This window comes from Varroa destructor, unplaced genomic scaffold, assembly GCF_002443255.2.
Source record: "Varroa destructor unplaced genomic scaffold, Vdes_3.0 BEIS01000002.1, whole genome shotgun sequence".
In the NCBI taxonomy this organism is placed as follows: Eukaryota; Metazoa; Arthropoda; class Arachnida; order Mesostigmata; family Varroidae; genus Varroa; species Varroa destructor.
The window spans coordinates 16,405,624-16,430,474 of NW_019211455.1; the positions used below are offsets into that span (position 1 = coordinate 16,405,624).

General features: G+C 38.0%; 2 protein-coding genes and 1 long non-coding RNA gene across 8 annotated transcripts in view; 1 reads left to right on the top strand and 2 right to left on the bottom strand.

The window, feature by feature from the left end:
• The window catches only part of LOC111244356 (28S rRNA (uridine-N(3))-methyltransferase), a 7,872-nt gene extending 5,182 nt beyond the window's left edge, over positions 1-2,690 (top strand). For all 3 annotated transcript variants that reach the window (XM_086979466.1, XM_022791368.2, XM_022791367.2), the window contains exon 8: positions 1,213-2,690. In XM_086979466.1, coding sequence (XP_086835592.1) covers positions 1,213-1,312 — 100 coding nt within the window. In that variant the 3' untranslated portion in view covers positions 1,313-2,690. The remainder of the gene's footprint in view (positions 1-1,212) is intronic.
• The window catches only part of LOC147757444 (uncharacterized), a 14,563-nt gene extending 10,252 nt beyond the window's left edge, over positions 1-4,311 (bottom strand). Inside the window, exon 1 of the long non-coding RNA XR_015320541.1 lies at positions 3,793-4,311. This is a non-coding gene — a long non-coding RNA (uncharacterized LOC147757444). The remainder of the gene's footprint in view (positions 1-3,792) is intronic.
• A 3,079-nt stretch (positions 4,312-7,390) lies between these two features.
• Positions 7,391-11,138, bottom strand: LOC111244405 (uncharacterized). Of its 4 annotated transcripts, none has more exons than XR_015320538.1 (6): positions 10,538-11,109; positions 9,666-9,717; positions 9,217-9,381; positions 8,669-8,921; positions 8,390-8,433; positions 7,391-7,508 (listed from the first exon to the last, which is right to left on the bottom strand). XR_015320538.1 is itself a non-coding variant. In XM_086979467.1 (5 exons), exons 1-4 carry the CDS (start codon positions 10,619-10,621, stop codon positions 8,390-8,392), a joined length of 345 nt encoding a protein of 114 aa, XP_086835593.1. In that variant the 5' UTR covers positions 10,622-10,783; the 3' UTR covers positions 7,391-7,508. The 4 variants fall into 4 exon arrangements, 1 of the variants encoding a protein (XP_086835593.1); XR_015320539.1 differs by lacking the exon at positions 10,538-11,109 and adding an exon at positions 10,319-10,531; XR_015320540.1 differs by lacking the exon at positions 9,666-9,717 and having other exon boundaries at positions 10,538-11,138.
• Between the last annotated feature and the right edge of the window lie 13,713 nt (positions 11,139-24,851).

A 24,851-nucleotide genomic window follows, 5' to 3' on the forward strand; every position in this document is an offset into this window, starting at 1 on the left:
AATAATAAGGTGGACAAGATCTTACTGCCGCAGCCGTGGAAGCATTTCACGAGAACAGAGCCTGGGGCCTAAGATATGTATCAAACTGTTAACCAAAATTGGTATTTCACGTGTAACATTTTACTGAATTGTAACCGAAAGTCTGAAATTGCAAAAGCTGAGTAAGAAAATAGGTTCTTTGTGAATCGTCTGTTGGCTGATTGAAAATACGCATAATATATTGTATGCGCAACTATTGCGGAACTCAAATTAACAAAGGATGTTGGTACATGCTTGCAATGGACATCGAATGCGTCTGCTACTATGAGATACTTACCAAGAATGAAACAATGAATGCAAAGTACTGTCTCAAGTCCATTAAAAGCCTCATGGACTTCATACCTCCATTACTTCCTTATTCAAGCAAAAAAATATCAAATATTATCCTCAAGTCGCTTATTCTTCTGATCTAAGTCCATTTCGAGCTTTCCAACTGAAGTGACTGTTGGGCGAGCATATTCCACTGTCGATTTATTTTCAGGAGCCATAGGTATGGAAATTATAAATGGGAATGCAAATAGTAGGTATACAGCTGTTTAGAAGCTGTCAGAGCACTGGAACAAGCGTGGGAAAAATAAGGAAAAGTACCCCTAGCGCACATAAAGCCATCATTCTAGTCCAACTAGTTCAGCTTATTTGGCTTTTAAAAGCTAATAGAGCGTATATAGGTGCTTGAATACGAGGATGACTTCTCCATGACTAGTTTTTTGCACTTTGAACGCCCATGAGCTACTGAATGCAACCATAGCGGAAACCCTATGGCGAATTTATTTCGAGGTAGTAGAGCTAAATACCTTTAAAAACACTCCTGGAGAAAGGATTTTTCGGTCAAAACTTAGAGACTAGTTGAGACCGGAAAAGGTCTCAGATCTTCATTCCATAGAAGTGTGTGGCCATCTCTAAAAATACAGTATTAAAAATAAATCGAAGAAACTGCAAAAGGTATGCTAGCTTGGTCGCTTCTAACCGAAATGTTCGAGGAGAGTTTGTCGGCTCTTATTCCTTTTTTGGCCTGTTTCATATATTTTTACATGGGTGAAGTTTGTGTAAATAAGAGCCGGCCTAGCAGGGCAAATGGGATATATGTCATTGAATTTAGTTTTATATATGAACCGAAATATTATGGTCAGATATATGTAATGTGATAATTACTTAATGTATATATTTCTGCAGATACTTAAACACGTGTCCCGCCCAAGGAAGCCGAACGATTCGCACCGAGGAAGCCGTACTCATCACTTTGGCCGCATTGCAGCGATATTTATGGTGTTGAATCAAAAATAGTTAATTTTTGCAAACATAAAAAGTTTAATTTATCGTAATTTTGGCTTTGGAAATGTAAATTGTTAGCACTATGTATTATCAGATGTATAGGTATATGTACATTGAATATAGGCTCTGCATTACATTGCAAGCGCAATCTGGTCAGCCGAGGCAAAACTTTGTACACTGTATCATCGTGAGTTCTTCGAGTTCAAATAGCTATTTATTGATAGTAGAACGTAATGTCCGTATACCTGGGTGTTTAGCTGTCATAGGGTCACTCAGTTGAAGGTAATTTGTTGTTTCTTTTTGTTGATGAAGGAATAGTTTGTCAAGTGAGTTGTTAGATAGTACGGCTGGTTAAATAATGGAACACGAATTAAACTGATGTTATGATAAAAAAAAAATAATAAGAAGAAGAAGAAGAGCAAATTGACCGAACTCCTGCGACCTGTACACAATTGTATTTCAATTTCTTATTCGAAATTATAATGGCTGCATAGAGGTAACTTACTGAGTTCGGCCGAATAACTACAGAGGGTTAACTGTGTGTGTGCACTCGTTAGTTTAATTTGGATTAGGTGACACAAAAAAAGAAAAAGTGGAGCGCAATAATTACGATCAGAGCCCCCGATAGACCATGGACAGTCGCTATCCATGAAACGAAATTCGTAAATTCCGTTAATTTTGAGGCAATGATTTGGTGGGGGCACAGTGGACTCAGCAAACAAGAGCGTGAAAGATGACTGCGCACAAAACATAGATAGAGAAAGGCAACTGTAGTCGAATGAACCACAATCGATGCGGCAGTATGGGGTATTTAGAACTTTACTTTCTTTTTCTTCAACACTTTAGTAGCCGGACTAGGTCTCTAGCCAGAGTAGGCTTTGCTGCTACAATAAAGCAATACACAAAGAAACATATCGGTGTTGATAAAAAAATGTAATGCATGAATGCATGCGTGTTTTTCAACGCTTACTTAAGCATTCTTGTCACCAATGAAAATGTAAGGCAATCTTCAACCACCTAAAAGGTGGAAGATCGGTAAATTGATCGCAGCGGATCTTCCAGTATCAAGGACGTCCTTGACTGGAGCTGTCGGCCTCCAAGTGCGTGATCGAATCAATGACAATCCGAGATGCCGTGACAGTAAACTCTTTGATAGTCCAAATGTACGGGTGTAATACTTGCTTAAACAAAAAGTCATATAGATCTTATATGAAGAATCACAACACCACTCTATAGCTACCCTATGTGAGATTAGGTGGCGCCGTCAGCAGCAAACACAACAACAATAATCGGAATAACATTGAAAACCTTACAGAACAATAAAGGGCCGGGTGACCCTTGGTACTGGGTCAAATGTTAAGATCAGCGTTCAGCCGTAATGTCTCGTTTTCTCTTACGGAGTTAATAAGGTACTCCAGCTGGTAGTTTTTGTGTAAACCTAAAGGACTTGAGGTGGTTTACGACTGTGGTATGGCTGCAGCCCCTCTTTTCGGCTACTTCCCGAGTTATTTATCGGCCGTCTTCGTTCAAAAGTGCCCTCGAATGATCGTCATCGAACTCCGACAGTCGGCCAATGTGAGGCACCCTCTCTGTCTTGGCTATCTATTCAAAGTCGGCAAACTACGCTTGAGCAGTCCTTTCAATGACAGCGTCGATACCGTACACAAGGCAAATTTCCGGAGCTCCTTTGGCCTTGACAAAGTTCATAGCACAGAAGGTTTCGAAAATGCACTTTTTTCTATCTATAAGGTTCATTTTTAAGAAATTCTTTAAGGCTGAAATAGCACTCGCAGCACGATACCGTTACAGCGTAATGATAGAACGGGAATATGGTAAATCGAAGGATATATCAGATATGAGCAACAAATGAAAGGAGGCGGGAGAATGAAGTCTTTCTAGGTATATGTGGTGACTTTCCTTCCGGCCTAATACTTTATTTCGGTCGAGTGGTCGCTATCTATCAGTTATGTCAAAAAAAAAAACAAACACAAACGTTTAGCGTATTTTTCCAAAAAAGAAAAATCGAAAAGAAATGGTACTACACATCTCACATCAGCATTGACACTTTATTTATATTAATAATAAATGTCAAAAACCGAATTAACTTTATTTTCGAACTAACAGGCAAACCTACGTTACCTTTATAAGAAATGTAACAGAGTATTATACTTCGTAATATATATACATATGAGGAAAATATTTTCTAGGGGTGCACCGTTATAGCTGTCCAGTATGCGAAATACTGCTGTTTTACGACATTATTACGAGATTTGGCCTTTTATGTAAAATCTAACCATAGATATAGTCAGTCATAAAAAAAGCCTTTAAAATTATAAAAACAAGTATAAATACTTATCTAACAAAATCTGAATATATATTTAATTATATTTATTTTTTATCGTATTTAGTCAATTAGATTCTTATTGGACGCCATTACTGCTAAAATTATAAAAATAAGTGCCTTTCAAAACTGATACGTACTATGTAGAATGTGTAAACCAATATGCATGATCCAATGGGGCACGATTTTCATATTTAGTTCGATTGTATCACCTGCGATCAGCCAATTCAGAATTCTTCACGTAGCACACCCATGTTCCATGATTATGGTAGCTAACCAGGTAGGTCTTTTACAGAGTTGACCTTTCACAGGTTGGTCTTACGTGAATAATTTAATATAACCTTCGATCCTTTATCGTGTTAACAAGTAAAACTTTTTACTCAATCTCGTGTGCAGCATTTGCCGCAAAAAGACTGCTAGTTGTTATACAAACCCCTTGTGGTTCTCACGTGTGCTAGTCATAATCAAATACGCTAGACATTGCTGTAGCAAACTCGACCGCGTCACCAACGGCGTCGGTTACCTCAGGTCACCTGAACCTCGCTTCTTTGAGCTATCTTTTGCATCGGTTATTACTCGATGCGCCATTGTAGCGTCAACTGCTGAATTGTTTTTCCGAATACGAACGCAACGAATCGATCAAATGTAATTCGTAGGGAAAATTGAGTGAGTGAATTATTTGACTGTAAAAATTTAAATTTTACACGCTTTATATACCTCAAACTAGGTACATTTTACCCTGTCCGCCATAGTACACGAGCCTTGTGACTATGACTATCCGGGTTAATTGAAATAGAGATTATTTATGGATCTGGAGGTATGGCCATAGGAGTTTATGCATTTAGCATTTGAAATTCATATGTTTCATCAAGGAAGGGAGTGTTCGACTAGATTAGTTGCTACGGGGTACTGTAGTATCGTTGCCAATTGAGCGAAGGACATTGAGAAAAACCACAGACACGTATTGTGATTTGATCACATTCGATGGTTATAGTTGAAATTTGAACCAGGACCAGCTGCGAGGCATGGAATAGTCTCTCTCTCAGACATGGAATAGAATCTCACTCAGACCATGCCGCTTCTATTTTCCGCGATTATGTTAGGGGTCCGCAGCGATAACAAGCATTTAACCGACTCATGTATTGCATATTGGCGTACCGAAAACTTCAACTATTTTAACAAAAGGATTTGAATAGCTTGTCCTCCTTATTGGGTCATATTAATAAAAATTTTTTGACGATAAATGACTCTGACTGACAAGAATTAATTCATTAGGAGAGGTCGGTTGTTTGCATTTATTAACAAAGTGTTGAAACTGATAGCTATTATCAGGGGAAGTCGAATTTCGACAATTATCACTACATAAGGTTACATTATAGACAAGTGAGCTGCTCTGCCGCTAGTAATGGCCCTTCAATTGTTTCAGGTAGATTTAACGATGAGAACGTTCAAGGCCTTCTCTCGAGATGTCCGACAGTCAGCGTGACTCTATTACCAGGTTATATCATAAACTAGCTTGATTGCGACAACCCAGCTTTTTTACAAACAATTTACACATTGACCGGCCGTATCACTGCCTCCCGCAGGGCATTTATTGACATGACGTGAACCCAGTTCCAGTGTGCACAGCAAAATCATGTAAATACCGTGCGGTGCTGGTATCGCATTTGTGAAAGTCGTGCGATCTATCGGCACCAGTCGATCAACCATTTCACGATGTAACCCAGTATTAGATCAGGTTTACTCTTTATTTACATAGTTGTTCTCATTTGGCTTGGAACATATTAACTTCTTTTCAAAGCACCTCAGCAAGCACCTTTTACGTACGTTGCACGCACTTCTCAGAAGAGTTCTTACAGAAGACGAGTATAACTTTACTAAAGTGTAGGTAATTTACCTAAAAATTATGGTCGTAATGCTAAGCAAGATAAGCAACTAATTTGCATTTATAATTTCTGGGTCAAGTTATCGGATGTAAATGAAGCTCGTTAACTACATTTTAGAAGTGTGTGGAGAGGATGGAACGGAGCAAAAGAAAAGCAGTTTCTAGCGGAATTAGATAGTCAATAAACAAATTCGCCCGTTTTACATTACCATTTCTACTTTTCTTAGGAATTTTTGTTTTTAAAAATACTGAGATATGCCTATGACATGTCCAACTTCTTCACTTTTGTTGTATGTCGCGTATTATCGCGAACGAAATTCCTATAAATCATGCTTTCCGGTGTAAATGCATTACATTGAATGAATATACTAAACTCTAACATGTTCATACTGTATATCAATTAACTTTACTTGCCTTAAGATAGGATAGAGTAGATCTCGGGACTTGGTTCCCGATAACATTTGATTGAATATTAACCCAGTTTGCATATGCATAAGTTTATTTCTCTAATCCTATATGTTAGTCACGAATTTCACGTACCTTATGCTAAAGGTGAGAACCGACACATAATCATCACGCTAGCGTACTTATATATTTGTACACGCTTAACTTGAAACGTATGCATTTCTCGGTGTGCCTATTGGACATTTTTTAGCGGTCGAATTAAAGATCGATCTTCGAAATATGCTGAATGATTGTGCAAGAATCTGTTACGTGAGGTCTCGGCCGTGACTGCCTCCAATGGATAGAAATTTTCGATTGTAACCATCTCTGTAGATGGAAGCACTTCCTATTAGCTGCTTCACCAGATAAATAATATCTTTACACGTAGCAGAGATCAACCTTGGTCCGTCTGGACAACTGGAGTGCGATACCGGTTCACGCCAGATACGAAGAAACATCTGCAGGTAGATGAAAGCATGTGGCAAAAGCCTGAGCTTTAAGGCGAATAGGCTTGACAAACGACCGTTTGTCCTATTAGGGCCTAATATTTTTTCGTATAACCACCGTTACGTATCACTGATTTCGCTTGTGCACTCAAAGAAGTCGGAAGTGGATTCCATTTGCTTGCAAGAGAAATTACTTCTCAAGCGTTATATCTTATGGCTCGCTGGCAAAAAAGGACTTAGGTCCAATTAGGACTGGATATGATGCTGCTACATTTTTTTCCTATTACCATATTCCTGTACTATATTTGATTAGTACAAATAGCCTGACATTTGCCGGTTCATATTTAGCTCGTCGAAGTTAGCAAGTTAGGTTACAGCTTATTATCCACAGTTCGTTATTAAATACATTAGTTATTAATAACTACTGTTAGTTATTTTCTATAACTGACCGTAGTAATTTAATTGTTTTATACAGCAGAAATTAATAATGAATTAGTTCGATGTCAATACGGCGCATTGAGAATTCTGATGTGGCTCTTCCAGCCTAGATAAAACAAATCAACTAATTTCTATACCCTATATGGCCAAACTGTGTTTTTAGCAGAAACTAGTGTTTTTATCGAGCTGACGACAATTCAGGCTCTAATAAAACACATGCCTAATCGCATGGTTGTCTGTATCATCATCCGAAAAAGTTGATTTTGTAATCATCTTGTATATTCAAAGGATTTTCAATAGCTAATTTTAAAAAGTGTGTTTTGTCCGTATGCAGGGTATAGATTTATATAGAGCGTATATATTTATAGTCACATAGTCCTCTTCTGTAATCGTTTCTCTTTAATAATAATAAACTAATAAGTTTAATAAAATTGTAATGCAGCCCTATAAGGATTCGAAATAAAGACAAATATGAATAGGTGTGATCCTCACTTAATGTACCTCTACGCAAAAAAAGGACACATCTTTAACGATATAATTTATTTGCAATCTTTTTCTGCACGCTCGTGATCATTGTGGTGTTGCAGAGGAATGTCGGCTTGATCGCGCTAGCGGAGTGCCAGTAACTTGCGCGCTGCGGAGCCTGAAAAGTGAAAATCATTGGCCTCCCTCAGCTTTACCGCCCAACTCACGTCACATCTGACTTTTTAGATCTCCGCCATATTTGCTTGATAAGTTGCGCAATCGATCTATACGAGTTTATGGGAAAAAATGTATCATTAGATGCAGGTTTGCGCGCGTGTCAATGGCGATCGTATCACTGTGTTCTTAGCTGTCGTTCTACGCTTGACCTCCATAGTACAGACCGTGTTAGTCTACGAGTCGAGGTCAAAACGCTGCGGCGTTTCTGATCGAGCCTAGATATTAACACGAAAATGATCGCTCGTAAACCTAGTTATTTCATAACTATTCGGCATAGCAGCACAAGTGGCCTTGTGACACGCGTGTATCGGATATAGGCGCGTATTATGTACTTAGGCCGTATCATCAATAAGCAAGCATCATTGATATCTAGTTTCGCCTATAAGCCTCATATATTTTGAGAATGTTTTTTGCCATTGATAGAAAATGCAATTAGCTTGGAGCCAAGAAAATTAAGTGTGCATTTAGTGGCGCAAACAACTTGCCAGGTTCCGGTCAATGCGGTGCTACTATATTATGAAAGCAGCGAAAAATATGCTGAAATAGTGGACTCAATGATTCGTTGATATGGTTAAATAAGCTGCATTAGTATAATATATCTGTAAGGTCGACTAAGAAAAAGGAATAGAAGAGATACTTGGTAAAAAGTCAATTGAATATATCACATGAAGAATATGAACATGGCCTACTTTTAAAGTGGCTATTGGGGGTCAGAATAAGCGATTCGATTGTGTCTTAAGTAAGTGTACTTACTCAGATATAGGTAAGGTTTATTATAAAAAAACAAACGATAAGTTGTAGGCTGTAAAATCCGAAACGTACCTATAAGCGGACCCGCATGCCTCGTTGATCCTGACGCTGGACGCCTATAACAGATAAAAAGGCGCCTATTCAGATAAACAGTGTACTAGTAAACTGCAAACCGTTGATTTGGATTACGTTGAACATACGCGGTGGTCGGATGGCAGTATAACTTGTGCGGACTTGTCTGAAGTGCAACTGTACCCCAGTTTTGAAATATTACCCATATAAGATTGCCATAATAATTATGCAATGATCGCATAAGTGCGCTAATAGTATTACAACAATGTAGAACGAAACCTGTAGTATAGTCATTTATAAGGTTGAAAGCCGAGTCCGGTAGTGTACATGTTTTTAACGTGACGAAACTTCGACTCATTTTTCCGTGAGGAACAGAGATGAAAAACGAAGTGAACCGTTTATGAGTTCTCTCCAAGTATATGCGTCGGTGTCGTGCACGTAGAAACAGCATCGGGTTTATGGGAAGCCTTCAAAGCAGGCTTTGGAAGAAATGACCCAAGTAGTTTCGCATACATGTTTACAATCAGCCGTGCTGCAATGTTTGGACGAACAGCGCTATAGACGCTTCTTAAGCGGTTCTATATAAGTATGTATATATACATATACTCGTTTTATAGGGTTCGGCTACGCACAAGATGTATCAATGATTGCGTCTCTACAATCTCATTTCTAGATTGTCGACGCTCTTCCACTTAATTAACAGCCATATATCAGCGTCGTGCTGCTTAATGACGATGATGGCGAAACAAAATAACCAAATGTAAAGTCTGTATGACCAAAAGTAACGAAATGACTACTGAGAAAAATGCGCTTTTTATTTAACTTACGCGCCGTGGTAGAAGGGTGTCTTGATGTGACCGTAAAGTCTAGCGGGTTCTCACTCTTCGTTGTCGAGTTGCGTAGAACACCGCCTGAGGTAGTGTTGAGCTTTTCCTTCGCGTAATTAACCTCTGTATAGGTTACGGTAGACGAATGGGTCGCGAGCGATAGAGCTACAAGAAAACAGACGAAGCTACTTTCTTAATATCATGTTATTGTTAGGTATACGGCTTGCAAGGATGCTCTTATGTACGCATAATTAGAGCTGGAATAGATATTCTATTTAGGAGGCTATCAGAGTACGTTCAAAGCAAGCGAAACTTGTGTCTTCAGCACATTGGGTTGAATAGCAGGTATTTTTAGGGCGGCGCACCACCTGTAGTGTACTAAAACATTTTTGAGAATGGTTTACTAACAGCAGGAAAATACGGAAAGTAGATACGCGGTAACTTCTTACCAGACACAACAAGCGTTGCAAAGAACAACGTAAGGTGAAGCTTCATTTTGGTCTGAAAGGTCACCAGGTAAATATTCAAAGCAAGTGAAATATGCAATTTAGCTCTGCCTCTAAATTTGTACAGATAGTCAGATTTGCTCATCGTATGTAGCGTGTTCCAATAGAATTTCCCCAAATCTTTGTTTTAAGGCATATAGAACTAGATTTAAAGGAGCCTGTTCTAGGATGTGGTCAGTAAGTCCATCGTTTTATTCTAAGGCTTATATCCCGTTAACGCAGTTTTATTGCTATTTCAACGTAAACGCTATGCGAGGTTACAAAAATTTTCAAAATTGATTTCGAGAGTTAGATTAAAATTTGTAATCCCGGGTTTGTCTACTTGAGCTTGAGTAAACCTACGGTTAATTTACAGATAACGGCGGTGTCAGCCATAATATTTGCAGCTCAGTGAGATCATCTTCTATAATCTGTGCATAACCTATGTGACGTTGGGTCAGAGCTGACGGAAGAGATAGTTTACTGATTCTATTTTACTTCACAAAATAAGCATTCAACTGACAGTGATGGGGCCTCGGAACATAGTCATATTGGTAACGATTAAAAAATAGATTAGGTTGATAAACAACATCTTTCTACAGACAATACTGTATTACCTTTTAGCAGGATGCCAGGCCCGCGCGGATTCGACACTCCTTTGATTGTTCACTATATTCTATGCCCACACTTGCTGAGCAACGTCTACAAGCATCCAACGTTTGCACAACGGATTTCGTCGGATTGATCCCTTTCTACAGAATGGTGGGAAATATCTAGATGGCTATATCGTGGTTTCGTTTAGCAGCACGACAGCTGTTACTATCTATCCTACTCACGTTGGCTCCATTGGCGTGTACTAAGCAACTCGGCCATAGGTAAGCACGGAGAAAATTATTTGTGACCATATCACAAAATACCATCGCATATAATTTGTATAACACACATTACGGAACGTAGCTCATCCCGTCGAGATGCCTGGCTGGCAATATGTCTTTTGTCGTGCGTCATGATTTCAAGCGATCATCGCTACGTTCCATGTGGCGCTTTGTGGGACGCCACCGATGATAAACACCTTAACAATGAGCTAATAACGATTCGGGGCTGACGTCAGTACTTAGGATTTGAGAGCACTTTATCCTTATGTAAAGCGTGTCCCTTGATTAAATGTACGAAATATTCTCCACGTCTTTTACTGGCGCAAGTATAACAGAACTTTAACGAAGCGCAAAATTGAATTTTTCAAAGGATAACATAAATTCTCATAGATTATTGCAGAGTATAACATTGTAACTAACAGGTGTATAATTTACCCAGCCACAAAGGTTTTTGTGCTACAATGGGGGACACAGAGCCAGTAGAGAAAAACCGTTAACTCTGTAAAAAACATGTCTAGTAACTTTGCTCCAAAAGAGTTTCATTCATGAAAAACAGTGACTATTGGATTGGGGTAGATATAGCAAGAGACTAAATTCAGGGCCTTATAACAACCTAACAACCGAACGGTTCGTAGAATGACCTTCTCTACATACGAAAAAGTCGCTGATGAATCATGTGAGGGTACTAACCGCACACTGTAGCTAATAGTATAGCGTCTGCCTACCCTGTAAGTACAAAACACTATAAGTATTCTTAAATTGTTCTCTATCATGTATATCAGTTACAAATAATGTACAACGTTCTGTGAGTATATATCAGTTCGTTGGCGTTCTTTGCTCTACCCTTTATCTTGTTCAAATGTACTATTTTTGAATGAACGCGTGTCATCAAATGCGCAGTCTGTATCTTTCTACCATATCCATTGGCTTCTCGCTTTTTATCGGGCCATCTGCAATCCGTATGTCGTAAACTTCATGATCTTTTCATTTAATTCAAAGAGTGCAGTCGGGTGGGGCGGCCTGTCTGTTACCTAGGGTCGTGTTGTTCAGGAAGCCGACTTTGTTCGTTATTTTGAACCATTTTATAACTGCAGCAGTAACGCTGTAGACGAAGCTTTTTCAGACAGTAACTTTTCAATCCCCATGAAAAAATTTCATACTCTCATCTACATCCTGGTAATATGTGAAAATCAGAGGCATGCCCTACCATGTAGAGATCGTATAATTAGGATGAGATAATAATAAAGCTGGAAACGCAGAAGAGATAGTTAGCTATGATACTATGAAGAACAACAATCTTAATAACCTCAATATTGAGTCTTCTGTGATTTGAAAATCATCTTTTCAAAACAGCTACTCTAATATGTTCAAGTCATTTGTGTGTACTATTAAAAAAAAAAAAAAAAAAAAGATATTACGCATATTTTACTTGAGCACAACTTTGTAAAGTACTTCAAAAGGAAAGTTTTATGGTAAAAAAAAAAGGTCAATTAATTGTGCTCTATTAAGAATGCTGAAAGTAGATGAGGTTGAAACAAATCTTACAAAATTGCAAAGCTGATACATTCTATATTGCCACCTAATGTCAATAATAATATACTGATTTTATTTAAATTTTTTACTGTTTCCTAACATTGCAGTATAAATATAGGTCAGAGGAAGACCAGGCGGAAAACTAATTAAATTAAAGCTGCTAAACTAAACTTTGTCAACTATTCTATCAAAGTGCTTTATTTTCTGAATATATTGTAGTACATTTATATCCTATCATCTTGTGTAATAAGTGCTTTGATAGTCGAGAGTAAATTCAGATTGATGTCCGATAGCTTAACGATAGAAAGAAAACAAGACACCAGCTTTAAGATTCATACAACCACCTAAGTAACGTATTGTCCGTACCACCGGGTCCAGTATAAACAGCGCATCGTTCTAAAAGCGCTCTTCGTTCGACGACTTATCAGGTTAATGATCTCTCGAAGACCTACCAGGGCCAACTGCTTAGTAGACAATTCTAGCTGTCTAAAAAAACTAACTAAGTAAATGCCTCGATCGACAGATTCAATGATTCGAGAGCTCTTTTTCTCACTTAATATCGCAGGGTTTGCGTTTAACTCAGCCGTATCACATATAAAATAGTAATCTCTCTCTTCCAATAAGGCCTTGATGCCCATCCACATCCAAAATACATGGCATAGATAGCCTAGATTAAATCGAGATATTCATCTAGAAAAAAACTATTAACTTACCTTGAATCGATAAGTAGAATAGTCATATTTGTGAGCCATGTCGCAAAATTACATTTGGTTCAGAAGCGGCCAAATTCGAGTAAAATCTCTACTATCATATATATGAGTCAAAGTACCATACAGGTTTCTTTATATTATCATTCGTCTTATACCTCATAAATTGTTTTTTACTCAAAATTAGTGGAGCATCGTTCCGACAAAAAAATACACATTTAAATAGACAATTTCTAGTAATGATAGTTCAGAATTCTCTGTTTGTGATGGCTGAAATACTGAATCGTTGACATTCTATTACTCTGTTCCAATTGTTGGTTACATCCAATCCCAGCCTCATCCAATTGCAGAGCCTCTTTACTTGGCCAGAATGATATCGATCTTCCATTAAAATATCTTAGTGATATTACTGCTATAAAATAACTCATTGCTCCATCCTAATGACGTCTTGTAAATTGTAAACAGTGACGTCCTTCAGTAAATTCGTCCGTTACCACTCTTTATATATCCTAAAAACTGAAACAAAAACTGACCTCGACATCAAAATGTTCAGTATCAACCAAAATTGATTTTGCTTTACATAGGCAAGCCTAAGTCAACACGACGCCAGTGTATCGTAGGAGCCTTGGTTAATCTAAACTCTTACTCAGGTACAAACCCAGTCCGTTGTCGCTTCAATAAGTCAGTCTACTGTTTCGTTGAGATGTTTTGGTTAATATGCTTTTTGTAATTTTTTCGAAGTGCATATATTCCGTCACAAAACCCCTACAACCGTTCGTAAGCGGCTGGCATGGTAAAGAAACAAACTTGGTACCGAGATATGCTATTCAAATATATTCATCTAGGTTGTATTGTCTACTACCGCCCACAACTTGGATCCTTAGAATAAGTTTTAATAGAACTTAATTTTCCAAGATACGAATTTTATCAAGCTAAGCCAAGTCGCGTAAAATAATGCAAATTAATACAGCTTTGTTCGTTGGAGACTAAAGGAAGGGTATTATAGCAATGATAACCAAGCAAAAGTGGTTCGTACAAACGTCCGACCCATATTAAACAAATACCGAGCCGCTGGTCGAGAAATGGCTTGGCAGGCATTTCCGAGCATCTATAGCAAACAAGGAAATGACCACACTTCTGTTCAGTGATACTCTTAATTCAGGATTGTTTGCAACATCTAGGATATAGTCATCCCAGTGATGGCATCATGTCCGATCTACTGTTCTATGTATGACCTATTTCTTGTTCTCAAAATTTTGCTCCCAGATGTTTTTGTTACTCAGTACTGATTACGGTAAGATATTATTTACCTCTACCGCCGTTTGTGAAATCATAATGACATCTAGTGTGACATACCTGTCTGTCTGCCATATGCCTCAATCAATACCTAAATGTCGAGCGAATCGAACATTCGAACAAATACAAAATCATTGTGTATCTTTTATAGTACTTACTAGTAGCTATTGTCTTGAATTCGAATACAAAATATTCACCGCGTTTTTTCGTGCAAAAAACTCAGCCATGCAAATTAAATGCATGGAAATACATCTAATTAATAAAAAAATAGTAACTCTGTAATGCAGTTCAGATCAAGAAAACACAGTCTCAATTGAAACCATAATTTCTAATTGAAAGTCACAGAAACTGTTTGTAGCCATCGTTCGCGCTACACTAATATACAGCCGATTTGTAATAAACGTATAAAGAACTATGCGGGAATTATTTCGGAAAAGTAAACCTGTATCCTAACAGAGTGGTTTTTGTTTGACACCTAAAGTTCCCCCACATGGTCAGCCTCATAATGTTACAAAAGGCTACATTCCCCCATTTAGACAGTGTCACATAATTTCTGCGTTTTTTGGTAACGCCGTGCATTTATTGCTAGTCATTTACTTTATCGTCATTGCAGCTAATTATGCACGTACGCAATAGTTGGTTATTCTTATTTGTCTGATCGGCCTGCTAACTCGATTGTTTCACGAAATACATCTACAGCCACCATTATATATATATATATATATATTAATGTACTGAATAATAACTTAGAGACTTTAGTAAATCTTCTTGAAGAGGCACTGGTTATCTTTATATTGATCTCTGCAAATTCGCTAAGAAACTAATTTTTTTTACCTTGTTTTTTTCGGACAAAATCAGCAAGTAACTAAGTACCAGAGAAATCTTTTCACTGTAATTAACTTATTATAGCTGACAATTGATAACAATCGTACCTTGTAAATAGATCTAGCTACTCATGTTTAATATTTATCTAAATCTAAAAGGTCTATATTCATCTCAATAGCAATACAGTCTACTAAGTCTAGCCCTGACAATATCATGTTCTGTGTACGGAGTTCGTACCCTAGTAGCACCTTGTAAAAACAATTAACTGTATCTAATTGCTGATAGTGGATATTATTAGCCTTAAGAGGAAGTTTGACGAAAAAGATTATTGGACATTGGGGTAAGTTTCACTCAAGATAAAATTAAAGCAATTTTTATGAAGTCACAACAATTCCAGCAAGCGTACTTGTTTGGCTGCGTACTTTGGCAACATAAACAAAAGTAGTTGCCATATAGGAGCTTTTATGAGAGTTTATAAAATTAAAAAAATGAACATATTTAATGTGTGGTAATCTGGTCAATAAGTGCATTTGTTAAATAATAATATGAATAACTAATTCTATGATGTCCGCGTAATTCATAAAGTAATCACTATATACGGAGCAAGTTGACTTAATTAGATGTTTTCGTACTACCTTGGACTTGAATCTAAAAATCTAGTGACTGTTCGTGTGAGCTAATACAGTGATTTTGGCTCACACGTACAATGGCCAGCTTGCTTGAAACTTGAAATGCGCTCAGTTCATGACTGTAGGGCTTGGGCTCCGTAGCTGGTACTTCCATGAAATATGGTGAAGCTTAATCAACCATCAAAAGTAGCTGAGATGACCATCTCAGCTACTTTTGATGGTTTGTTGCAAGAAGGTATCTAGTGCCATTTCTTTTCATGGCCGCAAAATACATTACGATATTTCAATACGCTCAATAATGTCAGCTCTATTAAACAAATGTCTGTGTATATAATGATTATTGTTGTAAAGGTTGATAATGGGACAAAAATTAAAACTTTGGTAAATTACGACGAACTGTTCACGATGCTATAAGATGTATAAGCGAAACAGGAGAGAACCGTATCGCGTAATCATTTCACGGAACATGTGTCGATTAATCCAATGAACTTTAGCCAATAAATGTCTGACAATTTTGTTCCTTTCCGTTTAGGCGTCGTTGAAAATATCTAAAGCATGTATAGTTTAGAGCCCTACCTCGAGTGGTAAAAACAACAAAAAAAAAAACATTGAAAATAGCTATCACCGCTTGTTGTGTCGGTGGAATCAACAAAGTTATCAATGTACGTCTATAATCCAGATGGATTCTTTGAGGAAGGTTAATTCTTTGAAAAGAGTCTGCTTACCTCGCTATGTGCTACCTCGCTAGAATGCTGCGCGATACGCTCGGCGCATCTGATTACAGCAGTGGTATTTCGGTATGGATTGACCGTTATGGAGCGAAACAGCCGGCCGTTTTGAATTCTCTGGGAGATATATGGGAAATAAGTCTAAACGTTCTTTACCCGCCTGGCAACTGGTACTCGTAACAGCTTGTCACAACTTTCCTACATGCTGATATCAAACGTTGAATTTACATTTAGAACATGCAATATATAAATGAAGCCCCTTTCTGTCAAAGTATGCTGCCATAAAAGTGCAGTGGATCAAAAAAATATCCTAACAAGATACACACTCACTGAAATATTGATCGTCTGTAGTAGTTCCATATATATGAAACAGGTATATGAAGCAGATATATATCCTGCCTAATGTTAGGCAGGAAATGCCCCTTGATAACTGCATGAAATAGATATATACTTAAGTTGACTGATGAGAAAAAAAAAAGCTAAAACTTAGGAGCGGAAACCTAACAGGAGCAGTCGTACGATAATACTGTTAAGCACGACGTCCTGACATTGAGATAATTTTTTTTAACGTAAAAACCGTATCCTGTCTATGATATTATTGTCCGTTTAGAAAAATCTTTGTGAAATATATTGCTTGTCAGCCATAACTGCTAACTTCAATAATAATCATTAGCAGTAGTATCTTATTATACCTATGCTAGTTCAGCTTTGTAGTCATGATAGTAAGCCAATATGGTCGTGTTAAAAATGGTTTGTTTTTATTCGAGTTTAGTTTATGAAAGCCAGGATCTTTACATTTGATTTACATACAAGAGTAATTGATTATGTGACGGGTTGACAACTGATAATGGCTATCATTGTATTGAACAGCTCCAATGTAATTATTACTTCTATTTCTGACCAATGTATTATACTTATTAACTGTGGAGTGCAATGTTACGGTAAGGCATTGATGGCAGAGCGGCAAATAATTTCTTATTCCGATCCCGCAGTGGCGTCCTGCTGCCACACAAATAGTTTTAAATAGGAAGTAGTTTTTTTTTTTTTAGATTTAACGGCACTGTGTTTAGGCCCATGATATTTAGCTTGCTGTGGAAAACGCGCTGAAAAATATTAATTGTTACTTCGACGAAGTTTGGTCACCATTATCACCGGGCCAGTTCTTGTCATACAGAGCGTTGTTTTGTTGTCCTAAATATCTATTCAGATCTCTCATTTTCTTAACTATAATTAGTCACTCGGGACTAGTTGTCGAGATAAACTTCCATCCAAGTCGGAGCAGATAGGGGACGGATGCACAGATCTTTTTATGTACATCTCATCGAACGCTCTTAAGGTACAATTGGAAGCTATTCAATTATGTACTCGTTGCTAGCAAGTACGAACGTTGAAGTTATATGTGAGATAGTGAAGCAGAAAAATTATCCGCTCATCGATTCAAAGCATAAATAAGGTGCTTCGTAATCTACTAAGGCATATTTTACACATACAGAAAAAGTCTCGCGCAGCCTTTCCGCTTTGAAAAAACAATTAGAGCAATAGGTGTACCTAACCTGCCTAACTTCAGAATCAGATAGGCACGCAAAACGCAATACAAAAGCGTGGAGTAGGTCTATTCGCATCTTCGAATGCTCTGAGCTCGGGTCTGTGAAGAGCAGATGTACTGCAACCCGTGCTGTGGGTAGATTCTAAAAGGGGGCCTTCGATCGATACCTTTTTTGGTTTGGTAGTCAGCAACGAGTCACGCAGGGACAATAGCTGGAACATGCTACATAAGTCCGCAAGAGGAATTGATGAGTTGGCACTTCAGTAATACTGGCACGGACTACACATTATATATATGTGCATGGACCGTTTTGATCAGGTTGAAAACAAACGTCCACTGTATGTGGCGCACATATTCTATGAAGCACGGACAGAAACAAAGTTTTGAGGAAAAGTTGTTAAAGCTTCGAAGAATTATAGTCGAATGGAATAGACACTAAGCGCGTGGCAGATTGGATATATGATCCAATGTACTGAACTGGTTCCTGTCTGCGCTTTCTTTTTGCGGAACATACCCGAATTTCAACATGTGTTTGCCAAAGGCATCTGCGCTATTTTTAAGCGACAAGAAGGATCTGTGAAGTGAAATGTGATTGGTTCTTGCAACATTTTAATAAGGTTTGAAAAAGCGAAGCTAGTGCATAACGGTGTATCATAGGTAATCTTGAAATAATGCATTAATAACCGGGTCGATGATCACAGGAAAAAGGTCGGCATTCAAGGATGGATTCGGGAGAGACACAGGATGTGTACGCGACCTATCGAAAATTATCTTATAGAAACGAGTAACTACTTACTATATGAAGTGGAAGACGATGCTCACAAGCTAAATATATATAAATATCCTAAGAGAAAAACAAGAAAAGATGTTTTAAGTGTTCATTCTATTAAACATGTATTATATAAGTGTTCCCTTTAATTCCAGAAATATATTTTAAAGCTCCTTAAATTTTAATTAGTGTCCGAAATGCGACACGGAGGCGGGGGGCACTAAAGAGCCGGCATGTTATGTGTTAGTGTTCTTTTTGAAAAATTTAACTAATTCAAGTATAATGAACTTCCATTAAAGTAAAAAAAAAGATATATCGTTATTAGCAAGTAAGACCTTTATTAGCTTAAGTATCCTGCCAAATAATGGCAATAACAATATGAATAGCCTCAAAGTGCTGGTCGTTTTCGTTATTTTTACCGGGTGTAGACTGCTATGAAACGGATACGTTTTTAGAGAAGCAGCCAGATTTTACCATCTGATTTATAGTCCGACCATAGATCTCATTCAAAGATGCAGTTAAGTAAAGAAGGCTTTACCTTTGAAAATGATAGCATACATACAAATTGAATCGGAGTGAAATGTCCGTTGGATCACAGTTGTGCGTTACCCGTTAAACTTTAACGGCAGTGAAGCCAGCCTGAACAGCAAGTATGGAGTGCAATAATCATAGTTCTATGAGCGAATAGATATGTTATATTTATGTACTTGTTATATGATGATTTGGAGCTCATTCACGTAAAAGTATCAACACAAATTTTGAACAGACACAGTCCTGTAACAGATCCAGAAACATCCACAAAAACCTAAATATGTGTATGCTCAACTAGTTTTTTTCAGGTAAAAGATATATATATATATATATATATATATACCAGACAGCCCAGGGATCACTATGATGGTAGGCAAATATTTGACGGCCTCTAGAGGTCACTTTGTCTACTGCCTATCGAAAAAAAAGGCAGACAAGGATATCTATGAGGATTACAAGTGTCAATTGTGCTCGACGGATCGGTCTTCGTGCGGAGTTGACCGTGTATTTCGGCCTTTTATATTAACATTCAAACTAGCGATAAGCGTTACTTCGAAACGGCTAAGCTTCGCTCACCACAAAGCAATTAGTGCTAGTTATTTTATAGTCAGTCGTCTACATTGTTATTGTTCTGAAGTATTTTAAGACGCCCAATTTGTCGTTTGCCATGTGTGTCCCTTACTTTTTCTCATTATCTTATTTCGGTAACGTACGAGGTAACAGTTGCTGCCGCTGATGTGCTACGCCTATCTTTGACCAACGTCTAGGGTCCGCATTGCCGTGGGAAATCACCTCAGCCAATCAGAGAGCTAACGAACGCAATCGTCCAGGTATCGATCATGACCGTATGAATACGACCACAAGCATGCTGTTTAAACAAAAAGATAGAGCCGAGGTCAAGAAGTATTGAGCGGCTGCTAATTTACTAGCCCCACGTTTTCGCATTTCGGAACTGTGATTATTTATTGTTATTAAGCGCTGGGTGTTGGAGACACCTTTCAACCAGGGCGTGGGGGGAGTATATATATGTATCGTTATTCTGCAATTTTATCCTACACAGTTTAATGTAGGTATCAACGATAGAGCAACAACCGATCAGCATTTTAAGATAGGCGCTTAGAAATAACTGGTTCTTCCGTTCCATCCTTTTTCAACGGCAAAGTGTTTGTATAAGGAGATCGGTGCTAAGGTAGCACCACTGCCATGTAGCAACATAATACCAGATTCATAGTAATGCATTTTTGGTGTTATCATAATATTGGAAGTCTCCTACAGCAAAAACTTTAGTTACAATTATTCCACTTTACGAAGAGCAAACCACGAATCGTAAGCAATAAGGCGGAATCAGCTAATTCATCGCCTCTAGTCGCGCTACGTGTGTCGGGGTTCTTAACGATGCTGACAGCGACATGAACAGTCCCACTTCTTGTTGCTACCCTGGCAGTAGGGAGCCTCGGCCAAGAGGGCGGAAGTGGAGATGAGGGGAACGGAAGAGGCGGAGGCTGTGGATATTATCATCCGCGCGGTGAGCACTAGGATTATCATGTGTACATTCAGCACCCACATGGACATTATGGACATACATAACCGCGGCAGGCAATACACGGCGCGCTACGTACCACATCACGAGCATTACGGCATTAACGGCACTGGGAAGGGGACGGGTGATGATAATGGGGATTTAAATTGGAGGCGGGGGGCTTCGGAGACAAAAGGGGCGGAAGAGGTAGCGGGGGTGTTGGTGGAGGATTCTAGGAGAGTAGAAACAGCATGAGCAGCGAATGTATCAAAAGCGGGAACGATACATATAAAAGCGTTCACGTGGGCATGTGTCACGCTTTTGCCGTAGAAGAAATACGACGGAACAACGGTGACTGCAGTAGGCAATAATGTTAGAATGAATAGTGACGATATGTCATGCTCGTGTAGAGCGCACTGTACATGGACAATACTTCAGAATTAAATAGTTTAGGGTGATTTCTGCAGTTTGTGTTGTCGATTTAACATGGCGACCTATATGGGATGAGAAAGTTAAATGATTTGAACTTGCCAAAGGTACATAGACATGGTACAGTGATCGTGCACGGTTTATATTTCGCTTTAGAAAATAAGAATCGAACTATACTATACAATTCTAGGCGTAGAAATACCTAGCACTCAGAATCGATAACATGTGATTGAACTGAAGAACTGCTTGGGCCTGGTACCAATCTTATTGTTCGAGCAGTTCTTTGCTTAAAACCACGACATGTTTAAACAGAAAAATAGTCCGTGGCTATAATACGGGTTACCGCAGCGTTCGTCGCAATTACATGCTACATTCGAAAAAATCCAAATACAAGTAACTGGTAAAACATATTGGCGCGTTTAGAAGCAAAAAGGCATCTTAATAGTAAACATAACGAAAGTTTCCTTGTAAGCGATACAAATAAACCAATCCATAATCAATGTTGAATATAACAGCTAATACAGTAGCGTCAATGAAAATTTACTCTCATAATTAGATTGTCCTATTTCTACTCTATTTATAAAATCAATGCTAGTTTATTTTTGTTATTACATATTTTTCAAATAATTAGTTGCACGAGAGATCACCCTGGCATCAGCTCTTATATTTAAATAAGTCAATTAAACTGGATCATCGATGAGTCAGTCACCTTCGAGGTTTCTTGGCTAGCTGGAGCTTCCCCCTGTAGATCGGTAAGCAACGACGACATCACCACTACGGTACCTTAAGGACGCGTCTGCAATCCACGACGGGTCCTTGATGCCAGCTTACTATAATATTATGCGCATATAACACTGTCACATTCTCTCCTTTACAGTTCGTACTACGACAGGCTATGCAGTAATTTTGTAAAAACCAATTTGCTGCTAGCCTATTTAGCGTCGCCATGTGGTAATAAGTGATGATTTTTCATAAAATTGGCCATCATAACAATGAACACGTATCTGTTGTCCAACTATCGCTTTCATAAACTCTTTATGCTATAACGGCACGCGTGTACTTCGTAGAGTGTTTAATTGAGAAATATATATGTGTATATCTTACTAACGATATGTTTTTCGTCGGCTACAGCGTCGTTGACTAAAATTACAACGTTGTCAATGTGCAACCTTGTCAGTCCTTTGCAGCCTCTACTTCGCATTGGAAAATGCAACTTTCCATACTTTGAGAAGCTATCTGATTATTCTGTAGATATTATCGTATACCGTAGATGACGTAGTCATCTGCTTTTGAATCGACCGTGACAATGACTCGAGTATGTGTTATAGCGCTCGTAGACTATATCAAGGTAACTCTGTGCCTAACACGCCCCTTTAACCGCAGTTCCCATATGCCAAAACATTTACAATGAAAAGGCATAAAATTCATGCTCTGGTTCGCGTACATCTCTAAAAATCGGAAAAGAGGCAAAAAAAGAATTTTTCTCGATGAGTTCTACCTAAATTTTACATAAAGCATACTATGCCTATTGAATTACGTCCGATTAAACACCATTTGTTAAAAATCACGCCGACTCAGATCACATACTTAAATGAGAAAGGCTATAACATAAGTATGATAAGCTAAAATATCTTCGCTTGAAACCACCCTTTCTGATCAATCTTAGTTGTAATGGACAATATAGATTCGCTTAATTCCGTTGATGCGTAAAGTCCAAGTTATGACATCCTGCAATACCTTTGATATACCTATCGTTTTATACCGAAGAAAAAAGTTCACTCTAACTTCTACATATGGAAACTCATATTAAAACACAAACCAGACATTAGATCCGATGTCATTCAGATACTGAAACACATATATATGATATAACTTCTTTTTAAGAGTGTGGATAAATAGCCAACTTAAAACGGTATCTTGTGAACTTAGCCTCAAATTCCTAAACTGGTCAAGACGTAAAACGTAATGATGAGGATGAGTCGTACTCCGACATATGTCAGCATGTCACCGTCAAAGCATAACTTCTAGTACAACAATGTGTCTACGCCCGTTTCTAAGTCCGGACCACCTCACGTATCCTTAAGTTCACTAGGTAAATACGTTATCGTGTGAACACTGGGTATAAACTTAAATATTTATGTTCGTTCGCTGCTCCTGGGCAAATGCTAAGTCCAACTCGGAAGTCTGAGTACAGATCTTAACGAGTCAAGCTCGTAATCGTATAGATATTTTCAATGATTTTGCTAAAATTCTTTCAAAATAATCTAAAGAAACTAATTCATATTAATGAAAGATATATTATTATTATAGAGTTTGTCATTTGTTGTGTTTCAGCAAAGGGTGGATGTATGTGAACTGAGATGGTACGAATCCATATTTCCATACATCGCTATCGCTTAGTGCGAGTAGAGATCGAAATGAAAGAGAACCTTTTCATTAAGTTGCTTAGTAATTCGCTACTCCAATCGCAAATATCTGATTTACATAAACTGTGTAGCTTCGTAAAAACTGGGTCACCACTGAATCTTAGTTGCCGGTTGCCTTATTATTACATAATATAGATAGGCAATACCGCTATGTCTCGAATTTTACCTCCGGTGCCGCCGTTAGGCTGGCTACCAGGACGAAACGAAGTGTGTCTATTTGAACCTAGACCGGAACGTGCCCTTAATAGGCCATATAGATAATACCTAGTAGCGCGCAACTGCGCCCACTGCCACTCAGGTCTAGATATTTAGGTACAAAATAATATTATTTGAGTTATGATATAACTGTATAAATTACACAAAATAGAAGTTGGGCGAATTAACAGACTTTTCCGCTATAATGGAAAATATTTTACGCAACAGATCGAATAAATATGTGTATTGGGAGCGCGTTGACCGAACGAGCTTGTAAAACAGATAAATCCATTGTTTGAAGATAATTATCGGAACTCACTAAACGTCTTCGACAACAAATAGACGTAAAGGATTTACGTTTTATGAATTGTTTCTTAAGCAGAGACGGCATTTATCGCAACGGATGACAATGTATGAAAGTTCATTTAGGAATAAGTATAGTTTACCTAAAAACTGGTTCTTTGTTACTAACAGGGCAACGTGTGAATGTTCATAAGTAAAGCGCATCAATATGTATGGAACTTGAAAAAATACTCTAGTCGTATGTCAGTTATTGACTGTACATTAAGGTCAATGACTTCTGATATCCGGTGTGAAGTAACACGCGCTGCTGAAGCAGAGGCTGAAATCTTTAAATCAATATTAATGAAAACGGGTTGCACCATCCTGGAGTAAGCATGGGCACACGACTGAAAAACTACATTAATGATTTCTCATTTCGTTCTACGACTGACACATGTTTCATAGCATATTTTCACTTTGTGAACGATGTACTATCGACTGGTACATCAAAGCTCGTACATGGAGCTCATTACACCTCGTTTGACCTGAAGACCTCTCAATTGTGGATCTCATTCTGGCTGAATACATAATGTTAATTACAAATAAACACAAACGTGAACGGAAGCATGCTTTCATTCTTGTACCATCCGTTTATCCAAATTTGATGTGAAATCATAAAAAACCCATGAACAAACATGCCCATGCGAACATAGATTCATAACGCTGCCATTGCTTTTTCTATTAAGCGACTATATGGTCTTTTTTTTTTTTCGTAAAAACATCACCTCTAACAATTTATAGGCGTAACTTCAACTTGAGTCTACAAGATAACTCTGACAGAATTTGATAGCCTATTTTGT